Genomic DNA, 13487 nt, shown 5'->3' with positions numbered 1-13487 from the left:
AGGGTTAACTGGCATGGCTACTCCTTCAGCTGGAGCCTGGGGTGGAAGTTGATTGTCCCCAGCAACTGCTACTCCTCTCCTCTGACAAATAGATCTCTTAGTGTTCATTCTCTGTAAACAACAAGAATTGGTTTTAGACACGCTCATAACACCAATAAAATCAGACATTAGAAAAGGCACAATAAGATCAGAAGAAGGGAAATTTTCCAACGCATCATGCATTCTCTAGTCCAGGATAGTGGTGCACTTCACTACCATGACTTAGAAACTATTCAATGTGGTTGATGTGAACTTATTATTCTCGGAATTTAACCTAGTGCTCTGATACCAACTTTGTCACGACCAGAATCTAGACCCCAGACGAGACCGGCGTCATTGGGCTCTCAAAGGTCGCAGACAAGCCTACATACGTCATTCTTACTTCATCTAGGTTAACTTTAGCGGAAAATTTGAAACTTTTTGTTTCGTAACATGCTTACTAAACATTCTATTACAAATATAATTGTTCACCATCAACCATCTAACATTAAGATCATCAAAGGAAAGAAGCAGTTTATTATAACGATAAATATGTACTTGCCAAAATGGCACCAATACAATGTCTGAACAAAAACGGGAAAGAAACGCTAGTGGAACATACTCCACTAGCTCAATTCTACAATCTAAGCTAGAATGTAAATGGGAAGCATCCTCGAAAGCATGAGGGCCTACCAAGTCCGGATGAATGCTCGACGTTCGGATAGCTGCAGCATTGACCCTGTAGATCTAGCGTCCACCTGTGCCTGCACGTAAAAGTTTAGAGTTGTATAGGGATATTACACACTTGTACTAAGTATGGGTATATGCAAGCACACACCAAGGATATGCATGATTAAGAATAACTCTTTTCAAACAACATGATTGTAGAAGGTATAGTCAGTGGACTTACCAAATTGAGATTAGGAAAGTGAGTGAGATTTCCAAATTTGGATTGGGAAAGTTATGCCATTAGAGTAACATGCATCATCATACTTAACATTTTGCACACAGCACACAACAGCGTACACATAGCACATATCATAATTCATATAACACATAATGTTGTTCATATCATTTATTCGTATGCCATGAGACCTTGGAATCATGGACTTGACATTAAGACTTCCCAAAATGAGGGCTCAACATATGGGACCTCAACTAGGGAGTTTTCTTTAGCAAACACAGAGTCTGCTTCGTCCATTCACACGTACTTCATTTCATTTTATTCATGGGCCAGTGTAAACACCAGCTATACCTAGGATGTAGTTTAAGGCTTTCATCGGGTTCGTTGTGCAATGACCAAGAATGACCTAATGTCATTACTTGAGTCTAACTCACCTTTTGATTATCCTATCCTAACACCTTTGGTGTCATTCGTTTCATTATGTGCATCATTTGAGGCTGGACTCATTCGTTAATTGGGAACTTTTTAACCGACATAGATCATGTGAGCATCATGAAATCAAGTGTCATGAAACCCCACACCGAAAAGAGGTGGAATCACGGAGCAAAGTGACCCAAAACATGCTAGCGTAGATGGGAATTGAACCCCGCCAGATCCCTATATTGGCAGTATAGGTTCAAAGACTGGGAGATATAAGGAGACCCATACCCGGTATGCCGGACAGTCTCATCTCATGAGAGTTACGTGAACCTCCGCCCTTCCCGAAAGAAGGCATCACCGCTCATAGATAGTCTATCGGTGCTCAGTATATAGTTCCATTACATTCAACTCATACGTCATGGAAGCTGGCTTCTAGTATGAGGATATCATAGCTCAATAGATGATTTCTCATCTCATCATTAGTATTATGTGTGTTAATCTAAATACTTTCATTAGAGTGTTCATAGAGACTGGTCTCTTCATTAACTTTACACTCTCATAGGTGAGTAAGTTTTGGTAACATTTACTTAGGCTCACTTGAGATTGCTCTCATATTTTACATTAGCCTCATATGATGTTCTCACCACATTCATTAACATTAGCACATTTGTTCTTCATAATTACTCATTCCTTTTTACGTGAATGTTCAATTCATCATATGCCAATGCACTTGGCCATTTATGTGTTTCACACTCTTACTTAAAGTTTAATTATTTCATTACATAATATTCGTTTCATCATATGCCAATGCAGTTGGCCATTTAGTGTGTTTTAACTCTTACTTAACCCTTCTAGGGTTACATCATTTCATTACATACATCTTAGGTTCACTTATTCTTTTTTAAACGTATGTTCGACTTATGGATCTATACATACAAGACATGAGGCTTCATTCATAGTTCGTTCAAGTGATTCATATCTTCCTAAGATTATGTGGTACAAGACTGATGCATCTTGTATGTATGACAAGATCTCAATTTCGATCTAAGTAGGAAGCATTATTCATGAACATTTAATTCACGTATGACATATGTATCAATATGGAATTTGGGCAAGGGAACTTGGTTTTCAAATCCCTTGAACAACACTTAAATTTTTTTTATTCATTTTGGTTTGATCCATACGGCTTGGGGACCCAAGTTCGAGCCCTAATGCCTTCATTTTATTTTCCTCTTAATTTCTCTCTTCATTTTTCGCTTAATGGAACTAAGAGGATGTGGGATCGAACCCCCACAACCTCATTTACTTTTTATTTTCATTGCCTTTAAATTTCTCTCCTTTGGCCGAGGGGTTGTAGGTTCGAACCCCCACAACCCTCTTTAATTTCTTTTAATTTTTCTCCTTAAATCTGCCTAGGAGGTCGTGGGTTCGATTCCCACGCCTCACATCTCTTTTCTTTCATTTCCTTTGACTCTCCTTCACTGCCTAGAGGTCGTGGGTTCGATTCCCACGCCTAACATTTCTTTTCTTTCATTTTTTTTACTCTCCTTCACTGCCTAGAGGTCGTGGGTTCGATTCCCACGCCTCACATTTTATTTTTTTTCTTTTACTCTTCCTTAAATATGATTGAGAGGTGGTGGGTTCGAGTCCCACTCCTCTTATTTCTTATTTTTTCTTTAAGTTACATTTTCCAGCAAATACCATGGTTCGAATCCCCTTCACCACATTTCTTTTTACTTCTTTATTTTCATGGTTTTTAACATGGTGAGGTCACAGGTTCAATCCTCCATGACCTCACTTGTTTTAATTCATCTTTTTCAACATTTTGAACCCTCTTCGCTGACCGAAATTCATCAATAGAAGCTGTTAATTTTCTTTTAATTTTTCAGCATCCTTTCATCAAGTTACACCTTAGTTCTTCGGGGAATTTCGTAGTGCATTTAGAACGTTTTAGGTGCGTCTTCATGTATTAGTTTAGCCAAGACATTATACCTAAAATCAACCACATTTCAACTCATATGAACATCACATTTACATCAACATGTGTACATGAAATATAAAGAACTATCATGCCTTTTCAAGTCCTAAACCATGAACAATAGCCACGACAACACACACATACACACGTAGTTATATTTTCGAAATCATCAACATAAGTCACATAATTCCAAACATACATATAAACACATAATCATCAAGAAAACATGTTTCATCCCTAGTTTTCTGCCAGCAAACATAACCAACCTGTGATTAAATGGGAGCTAGTGACAGGGACATGAAACGGGGATTAACGTTTGTTTTCTTGTGATTTCGTGTGAGTTCTTCAAGTGTAAAGAACTTGGTTTATTTTTCTGCTTTTGTATCTTATCTTGGTAGACAAAATACGTGAGAAAAATAAGAGAGATTGAGCGTGAGAGTGGAGAGATAAACGTGAGAGAGTGGGAGTTGTAGGACGCTTAAGTGTCTAGTTTTAGGACTTAGTTAATAAGGTTTTGTTTATTTAAAAAAATTTGATTATTATTTTATTTTAAGTCATCTAATGTATAATAATTATTAATTAATTACATTAATTCAATAGCTTACATAAAAATCACTTTAATTAATTGCTTCCACCTAGGTTCGAACCTGGGTGGAGCAAGACTTCACTTCAAGAGCCCAATTTCGGCCCTTTCTCCCCAAATTTTCCCTCCACCTTATTAGTTAAATAATTAATTACATATTTAGGGTAATTAAGATACTACCCTTAGCCAGGAAAAGATCATTTTACCCCTAGACCCTTCAAACCTAAGATTTCCTCTTTTTAAGTCCGGTAAAAACTCCTTCGAGTAAATCTTCGTATTCGAGAGCCCTACATGGTTGGACCCAACCTTTACAAGGTCAAATAACTCCCCAAGTTAGTTGGATTGGCTGTATCAAGGGTTCCGAGGTCTGGTTCTACGCGCATCATTTCGTGTGAACCCTGGTCTAATCATAGGCATTGTCGACACATTAAGCATTTCTTATCTTATCCATTTTTAAGGTTGTTACATTATCCCCCCCTTAGGAACATTCGTCTCCGAATGACACTACTCTTTACTAAGAATAAGTAAGTCATCTATAGAATGTATTCATACATAGGTAATTCAATACTCCCCATCGGTGAATATCTGATTGACATATTAACATGATGGTGCACATCCTTGAAACCTACTAGTAGCTTCACATTAATAGACTAAGGAACTCTTTCCTAAACTAATCTCATCAAAGAATACAACATAAGTAAACATGTAAGTCATACAAATCAACAACCAACAAGATGACTCAAATATATTAACCTCATACTAGTGCATAAACACCATACACAATCAAATACCTGAAGGACTAATTAAGGCTACTCAACCGAGACTTCACCAGAGGTGCCTCCCCTACAACCCTAGACTTGAGTGCAAAGAATCGTTGCCTCTTTGGAGCCTCTTCACTTGGACCATTAGGATGAGCTCTCTCCTTCCCTTGTTCTTGATTTCTTCTGTTCGGACAATCCTTCACCATGTGACCCAGTTTACCACAACTGTAACAAGCGTTAGTGACCATCATACACTCTCCTCCATGTAGTTTGTCACACTTCCTGCAGGGTGGTCTCTCCTGAGGTGTATCTACTTCATTGTTTCTTTTAACTCTGGACCGGAATCCCTATCATAGCGACCCTTGGATGAATTTGACTCCCCTTGGTGGGAGAGTCCCTTCTTAAACCTGGGCTTATCCTTGAGTCCAGTACTACTTTTCCTTGAAAAATTCTCCTCAGCTTGCTTGACCTGTTCCCTGCCCTAGTGTGCTTCCTCTTCCTGCTTTCCTCCACTTGCTAGACATGGACCATAAGCCGGGAAAGGTCCATGCTGTCATGCAGCATTGCTGCCCTACACTATTCCTCGAGATCCTCAACAATCCATATCAAGAATCTACTCATCTCGTCTCTGCTGTTAGACACAAGAGAAGTGGTATACCTTGATAATTTCACAAACTTCAGGGAATACTCCCTGACTGTCATCGATCCCTGTTTAAGGTTGATAAAATCCTCAACCTTGGACTCTCTCATCGCCCTGGGGAAAAATCTCTCCAGGAAGGCTGTCTTAAACAGCTCCCACTTGACTGGAACTCCGCCCAAAGCTCGGCTATCCTGCCACATCTTGCACCAAGTCTGTGCAACATCCTTGAGCTGATAGGAAGCAAACTCAGCCTTCTTAGTATCTGTGGTCCCCATGGCCACCAAAATCTTGTTTACATCATCCATGTATTCCTGGGGATCCTCTGAAGTCTTGGACCCTGTGAAAATAGGAGGATCCATCCTCATGAAGTCCCTCAGCCTTTCAGCCATGCTACGAACCAGTGGGTTCTCCCTCTGAACATTCAGCCAGTTGACCTGCGCAGTCATGGCCCGGGCCTGCAAAGCGATGGCCTGCGCCATTTGGGCCGAAGATGCCCTCACCTCAGCATCAGTCAACCCTGCAGGGTTAACTGGCATGGCTACTCCTTCAGCTGGAGCCTGGGGTGGAAGTTGATTATCCCCAGCAGCTGCTACTCCTCTCCTCTGACCAATAGATCTCCTAGTGTTCATTCTCTGTAAACAACAAGAATTTTTTTAGACACGCTCATAACACCAAGAAAATCAGACAATAGAAAAGGCACAATAAGATCAGAAGAAGGGAAATTTTCCAACGCATCATGCATTCTCTAGTCTAGGTTAGTGGTGCACTTCACTACCATGACTTAGAAACTATTCAATGTGGTTGATGTGAACTTATTATTCTCGAAATTTAACCTAGTGCTCTGATACCAACTTTGTCACGACCAGAATCTAGACCCCAGACGAGACCGGCGTCATTGAGCTTTCAGAGGTCGCAGACAAGCCTACATACGTCATTCTTACTTCATCTAGGTTAACTTTAGCGGAAAATTTGAAACTTTTTGTTTCGTAACATGCTTACTAAACATTCTATTACATATATAATCGTTCACCATCGACCATCTAACATTAAGATCATCAAAGGAAAGAAGCAGTTTATTATAACGATAAATATGTACTTGCCAAAATGGCACCAATACAATGTCTGAACAAAAACGGGAAAGAAACGCTAGTGGAACATACTCCACTAGCTCAATTCTACAATCTAAGCTAGAATGTAAATGGGAAGCATCCTCGAAAGCATGAGGGCCTACAAGTCCGGATGAATGCTCGACGTTCGGATAGCTGCAGCATTGACCCTGTAGATCTAGCGTCCACCTGTGCCTGCACCTAAAAGTTTAGAGTTGTATAGGGTTAGAACACACTTGTACTAAGTATGGGTATATGCAAGCACACACCAAGGATATGCATGATTAAGAATAGCTCTTTTCAAAAAACATGATTGTAGAAGGTCAAGTCAGTGGACTTACCAAATTGAGATTAGGAAAGTGAGTGAGCTTTCAAAATTTGGATTAGGAAAGTTATGCCATTAGAGTAACATGCATCATCATACTTAACATTTTGCACACAGCACACAACAGCGTACACATAGCACATATAATAATTCATATAACACATAACGTTGTTCATATCATTTATTCGTATGCCATGAGACCTTGGAATCATGGACTTGACATTAATACTTCCCAAAATGAGGGCTCAACATATGGGACCTCAACTAGGGAGTTTGCTTTAGCAAACACAGAGTCTGCTTCGTTCATTCATACGTACATTTCATTTCATTCATGGGCCAGTGTAAACACCAGCTATACCTAGGATGTAGTTTAAGGCTTTCATCGGGTTCGTTGTGCAATGACCAAGAATAACCTAATGTCATTACTTGAGTCTAACTCACCTTTTGATTATCCTATCCTAACACCTTTGGTATCATTCGTTTCATTATGTGCATCATTTGAGGCTGGCCTCATTCATTCATTGGGAACTTTTTAACTGACATAGATCATGTGAGCATCATGAAATCCAGTGTCATGAAACCCCACACCGAAAAGAGGTGGAATCACGGGGCAAAGTGAGCCAAAACATGCGTACATGGGAATTGAACCTCGCCAGATTCCTATATTGGCAGTATAGGTTCGAAGACTAGGAGATATAAGGAAACCCATACCCAGCATATGCCGGACAGTCTCATCTCATGAGAGTTTCGTGAACCTCTGCCCTTCCTGAAAGAAGGCATCACCGCTCATAGCTAGTCTATCAGTGCTCAGTATAAAGTTCCATTACATTCAACTCATACGTCATGGAAGTTGGCTTCTAGTATGAGGACATCATAGCTCAATAGATGATTTCTCATCTCATCATTAGTAATAAGTGTGTTAATCTAAATACTTTCATTAGAGTGTTCATAGATACTGGTCTCTTCATTAACTTTACACTCTCATAGGTGAGTATGTTTTGGTAATATTTACTTAGGCTCATTTGAGATTGCTCTCACTTTTTACATTATCCTCATATTATGTTGTCACTACATTCATTAATATTAGCACATTTGTTCTTCATAATTACTTTACGTGAATGTTCAATTCATCATATGCCAATGCACTTGGCCATTTGTGTGTTTCACATTCTTACTTAACCCTTCTAGGGTTTCATCATTTCAATACATAATATTCGTTTCATCATATGCCAATGCAGTTTGCCATTTAGTGTGTTTTACATTCTTACTTAACCCTTCTAGGGTTACATCATTTCATTACATACATCTTAGGTTCACTTATTTTTTTTAAACGTATGTTCGACTTATGGATCTATACATACAAGCCATGAGGCTTTATTCATAGTTCGTTTAAGTGATTCATATCTTTCTAAGATTGTGTGGTACAAGACTGATGCATCTTGTATGTATACCAAGATCTCTATTTCGATCTAAGTAGGAAACGTTATTCTTGAACATTTAATTCACATATGACTTATATATCAATACGGAATTTGGGCAAGGGAACCTGGTTTCAAATCTCTTGAACTACACTTACATTTTTTTATTCATTTTGGTTTGATCCATACGGCTTGGGGACCCAAGTTCGAGCCCCAATGCCTTTATTTTATTTTTCCCTTAAAATTCTCTCTTCATTTTTCGCTTAATAGAACTAAGAGGATGTGGGATCGAACCCCCACAACCTCATTTACTTTTTATTTTCATTGCCTTTAAATTTCTCTCCTTTGGCCGAGGGTTTGTGGGTTCGAACCCCCACAACCCTCTTTAATTTCTTTTAATTTTTCTCCTTAAATCTGTCTAGGAGGTCGTGGGTTCGATTCCCACGCCTCACATCTCTTTTCTTTCATTTCCTTTGACTCTCCTTCACTGCCTAGAGGTCGTGGGTTCGATTCCCACGCCTCACATTTCTTTTCTTTCATTTTTTTTACTCTCCTTCAGTGCCTAGAGGTCGTGGGTTCGATTCCCACGCCTCACATTTCATCCCTAGTTTTCTACCAGCAAACATAACCAACCTGTGATTAAATGGGAGCTAGTGACAGGGACATGCAACGGGGATTAATCCTAGTTTTTGGAATGAATATTCTAAACCTTAAGGGGTCTCTTGGGAAAGGTACCAAGAGAGAAGATAACCCATGCCTTTTTGACGTTAAACTCTTGACTTGCTTCCCAAAAACTTCACCCAAGAACACGTCTAAGCCTCCTCAATATCAACTCCACTCGAATGACAACCTCACTTAACCTAGTATGCGATTAACGTTTGTTTTCTTGTGATTTCGTGTGAGTTCTTCAAGTGTGAAGAACTTGGTTTATTTTTCTGCTTTTGTATCTTATCTTGGTAGAGAAAATATGTGAGAAAAATAAGAGAGATTGAGCGTGAGAGTGGAGAGATAAACGTGAGAGAGTGGGAGTTGTAGGTCGCTTAGGAGTCTAGTTTTAGGACTTAGACAATAAGGTTTTGTTTATTTAAAAAAAATCTGATTATTGTTACATTTTAAATCAGATAATGAATAATAATTATTAATTAATTACATTAATTCAATAGCTTAAATAAAAATCACTTCAATTCATTGCTTCCACCTAGGTTCGAACCAGGGTGGAGCAAGACTTCACTTCAAGAGCCCAATTTCGGCCCTCTCTCCCCAAATTGCCCCTCCACCTTATTAATTAAATAATTAATGATATATTTAGGATAATTACGATACTAACCTTATCCAGGAAAAAGACCATTTTACCCCTAGACCCTTCAAACCTAAGATTTCCACTTTTTAAGTCCGGTAAAGACTTCTTCGAGTAAATCTTCGTATTTGAGAGCCCTACATGGTTGGACCCAACCTTTCCAAGCTTAAATAACTCCCAAAGTTAGTTGGATTGTCTGTAGAAAGGGTTCCGAGGTCTGGTTCTACGCGCATCAATCCGTGTGAACCCTGGTCTAATCATAGGCATTCTTGACACATTAAGCATTTCTTATCTAATCCATTTTTAGGGTTGTTACATTCATAAATTAAAGTATCAACCATAAAAAAAGATACATTGTTAAATTATTCAATGGAATAAAAATAGAATAATATATCTGATACTAATTTAAATATCAGATGCTTACGTACCTTTGGGACATCTTCAACAAAACCCTTGTCACGCCCCAATCTACCCCTGAGAAATGGACGTAAAACCGAGGACCACAAGTGATAAGCTAACCCTGTTGGCATGATCATGAGCATACTAAAGATAATAAACTGGATGCGGAAGATAAATCATAATTTAAACTTAAAAAATGGGCAATACCCATTCACTATAACTGAGATAAATGAAATACTGATGAGTTTAATAAAAAGAAGTTATTAACTCAATACTACGCTGAAACTAACTATGTCTGAAGTAAGCCTCTAAATGACTAGAAATACTTGGACAAGCCCCATCTAAGTCTAGCAAAAACTAAAACTAAATGATTAAAAGACTGAAATGAACTCATAACTATTGTCCTTGGAGAATGAGGACTCACCACTGAATCTGTTGAACTGGAGACCGGGAATCGATCTAAGCGTGATTTGGATGCTGAGAACCTGAACCTACATCACGAGAATATATAGTGCAGGTATGCGTCAGTACTTCAATGTACTGAGCATGTAGGATAGAGTAAAATTGAAATAAAACATAACTGAACAAGCACAAAAGCAAGTATGATAATCTGAACATGATATACTAAATTATGAGCTAACGAGATGCAATGACTAATTTATAACATGCTGAAACTCAATACTGAATATACTGATAAATGGTCAATGCAAGAGAGTCTGACTAAACTATGGGAGCTACTAATAACCGATAATAAAACCACATGAGCTAAATGTGGAGTCCGATGTGTACGCCCCATTGAGAGGGTCCAATATACTCTACCAAAGGTATAAAGACATGCTGGCGTGATCACTAAACTGATTGCCCACAGAGTGGACTTACAACCTACTTGGCTAGTAGTTCTGCGACTAATGGGTACGCTGAATCCTAGTCTAACTCGGTATTATGCTACTCCCAACGAATTATGTAATTAACTAATTATGACTGAGTTTCTATAAATACTGGATAGCTCAAAACTGAACATGCAAATTGAGAATGCAACAATTAATCTGGTAATTAAGCATTTAAAACTGAGGCATGTATATTTGAAGTAACTGAAATATCTGACCTAGCTTGAGTAATTTAAGAACTAAAGAAATACATAGCTAGAGTTATGAAATTCATGCAATAATCTGAATAACACGGAAATCTGATTTGGAACATATAACTAATTATTCATGAAGTTCTGTTGAAGATCTAGAAACCCTAGGCCTAATCCTGATATGGGAATCAAGAATCTGACTGAAAACTAGGGACCCAATGGGTTAAATGAACCCACTAGTGAAATCCCACATACCTTGTGATGAAATCCACGGAGAAATATTTAGATTTTGGGGCTGGAACTGATGGAACCTTACTGCGTTCTTAAACTAGGGTTCTTGACCATTTTCTCCTTTCTTGCTTCTAATTTTTAAGTTTTGATTTATGATTTTGACTTAGGTAAGTACTTGTTATGTTTCTAGTCTTAAACCGACTAAAATATGATGATTTAGGGTCAAAACGATGTATCTTAGGGCTTAAACAAAGTAGGAAAAAACCAAAAGATCCCTAACTTAAAAGCCGTCGGAGTCACAAACGGACCGTAAGTTGACTAACGGTCTGTACTAGTCGACCATCGTTTGTGACTGAGAGTTGAAATTCAGCTGGCGAATCAACGGAGAACTGACGGACCGTAAGTCGACTGACCGACCGTACTAGTCGACTGTCGTTTGTGACTTAGAGTTGAAAGTTAATGGGTGAATCGACGGAGTCGACTGATGGACCGTAAATCGACTGACGTTCCGTACTGGACGACCGTCTTTTGTGACTGAGAATTGGAAGTAAGCTGATCAATCGACGGAGTCGACTGACGGACCGTAAGTCGATTGACGGTCCGTACTAGTCGACCGTCGTTTGTGACTTGGAACTTGGAGTCAGCTGGCCCATCGACGGAGTCGACTGACGGACTGTAAGTTGACTGTTGGTCCGTAGTTGGCTCCGTCACTGGCACCAGCAACTTTTGAAAATCTGCTTTTTTTGTACTTTTGTGGATACGGGTGTTACAACCCTCTTGTTTCCTAACCTCCACGGCAGGTTCATCAACATCAGCAACAGTTGCAAAATCCATTTGCATGGGTGAAATTTTTTGCTGATCAAATTTTCCATAATTGGATTATGGACCAACATTGTCTTTCGCCACAGAATCATCCATCCGTATCCTTTGTTTTTTGAAAAATAGTCAATATCACATAAAAATCAGAAACAATTAAAAAAATCAAAATAGCACCTTCTGATATTAAATAATATAATAATGTATCTGATACTAATTTGAGTATCAGATACTTACGTACCTTTGGGACATCTTCAAGAGAACCCTCTTGTATCCAACCTCCACGGCAGGTTCTTCAACATCACCAACAATTGCAAAATTCATTTGCATGGGTGAAATGATTTGTTGTTCAAAGTTATCAGAATTGGATTGTGGACCAACATTATATTTCGCCACAAAATCATCCATCATGTATGGCGATGAAACTCCTCTTGTATCCTTTGTTTTTTTGAAAAATAGTCAATATCACATAAAAATCAGAAACAATTAAAAAATCAAAATAACACCTTCATTGGTTGTTATCTCTCGCACTAACAACTTTCAACAATTCAAAATGATTTCTCTTTATTAACGCCTCAAGAGCTTCAACTTTATTATCAAGAGTTCTAAATTTGTTGTCAACCTAGAATCAAATTAAACATATAAAAAATAGTTAATAGTGAACATATAAATGTTTAAATGAATTGTTTACTTACATAAAACTTCATGAAAGTCTTCAAATCTTCAATTATTTCACTGCCCAAATTTGTTTTCCAGTGAATGTTTAGGAGAAACATCAATGCCAGATACATTATCAGTTTTTGTCAAATGTGAATATGGAGTTTGAAATGACTATTTTGGTTGCTTATGTGGTTGTTAGAGTCTTGACAAATCATATTTATGTGGATGTACAACCTTTACTCTCTTGCGAGGTGGTGGGGTAGTTCCTGCACTAGAACCTCTTGATGATCTCCTTAAAACATTCTCTGGAGATTTTGTTGAGAAGTCTTCTAAACCAGGAACCTCCTCCGGATGCACATCCTCACCATCTGGAATTGATGAATCTGGTTGAGTTGGAGGTACATAATTGTAATATGGTAAATCAAGTGATGCTATTTCCTCGGGAATTGGCTGAATGTTACAACAATCAATCTAAACAAACAAAAAAAGAATTAATGACAATAACCAAATTAACAATGTATTGCATACTCAAATAAATGAAGTAAAACTTTTGTATTGTAGTAATTACCTCAGTAAAAATTGATTCCATAAACATCTCAAGTTTGGGTTTTAAATCCACAACTTGCCAGTTGCAAATCCTCGGTATACCATTCCTTCTTTGACAGCAATATCGTTATTTATTATGGATTCACATTCATAAATCCAGACATGAAATGCGTACGAAAATCCATTCAAACGATACATTTTTTGGTGGGTTTGTACTTTTTTCTAAAAGATTTCATTAAATTTTCAAAAGCAACTTGTCCCCAATGGTACTATCCATAACTACCTTTTTCCACCTTGAAGAAATCTT

At 38.2% G+C, this 13487-nt stretch overlaps 1 protein-coding gene across 1 annotated transcript; it reads right to left on the bottom strand.

The window, feature by feature from the left end:
* Positions 1 to 12829: 12829 nt before the first annotated feature.
* On the bottom strand, positions 12830 to 13229 carry LOC114078675. The gene is made up of 2 exons (XM_027919727.1): positions 13203 to 13229; positions 12830 to 13105 (listed from the first exon to the last, which is right to left on the bottom strand). Exons 1-2 carry the CDS (start codon positions 13227 to 13229, stop codon positions 12830 to 12832), a joined length of 303 nt encoding a protein of 100 aa, XP_027775528.1.
* Between the last annotated feature and the right edge of the window lie 258 nt (positions 13230 to 13487).

Source organism: Solanum pennellii, chromosome 9 (genome assembly GCF_001406875.1).
Source record: "Solanum pennellii chromosome 9, SPENNV200".
NCBI classification, from domain to species: Eukaryota; Viridiplantae; Streptophyta; class Magnoliopsida; order Solanales; family Solanaceae; genus Solanum; species Solanum pennellii.
Note: the sequence above shows the minus strand (reverse complement) of the source record. Positions and strands in the feature narration are given on the sequence as shown.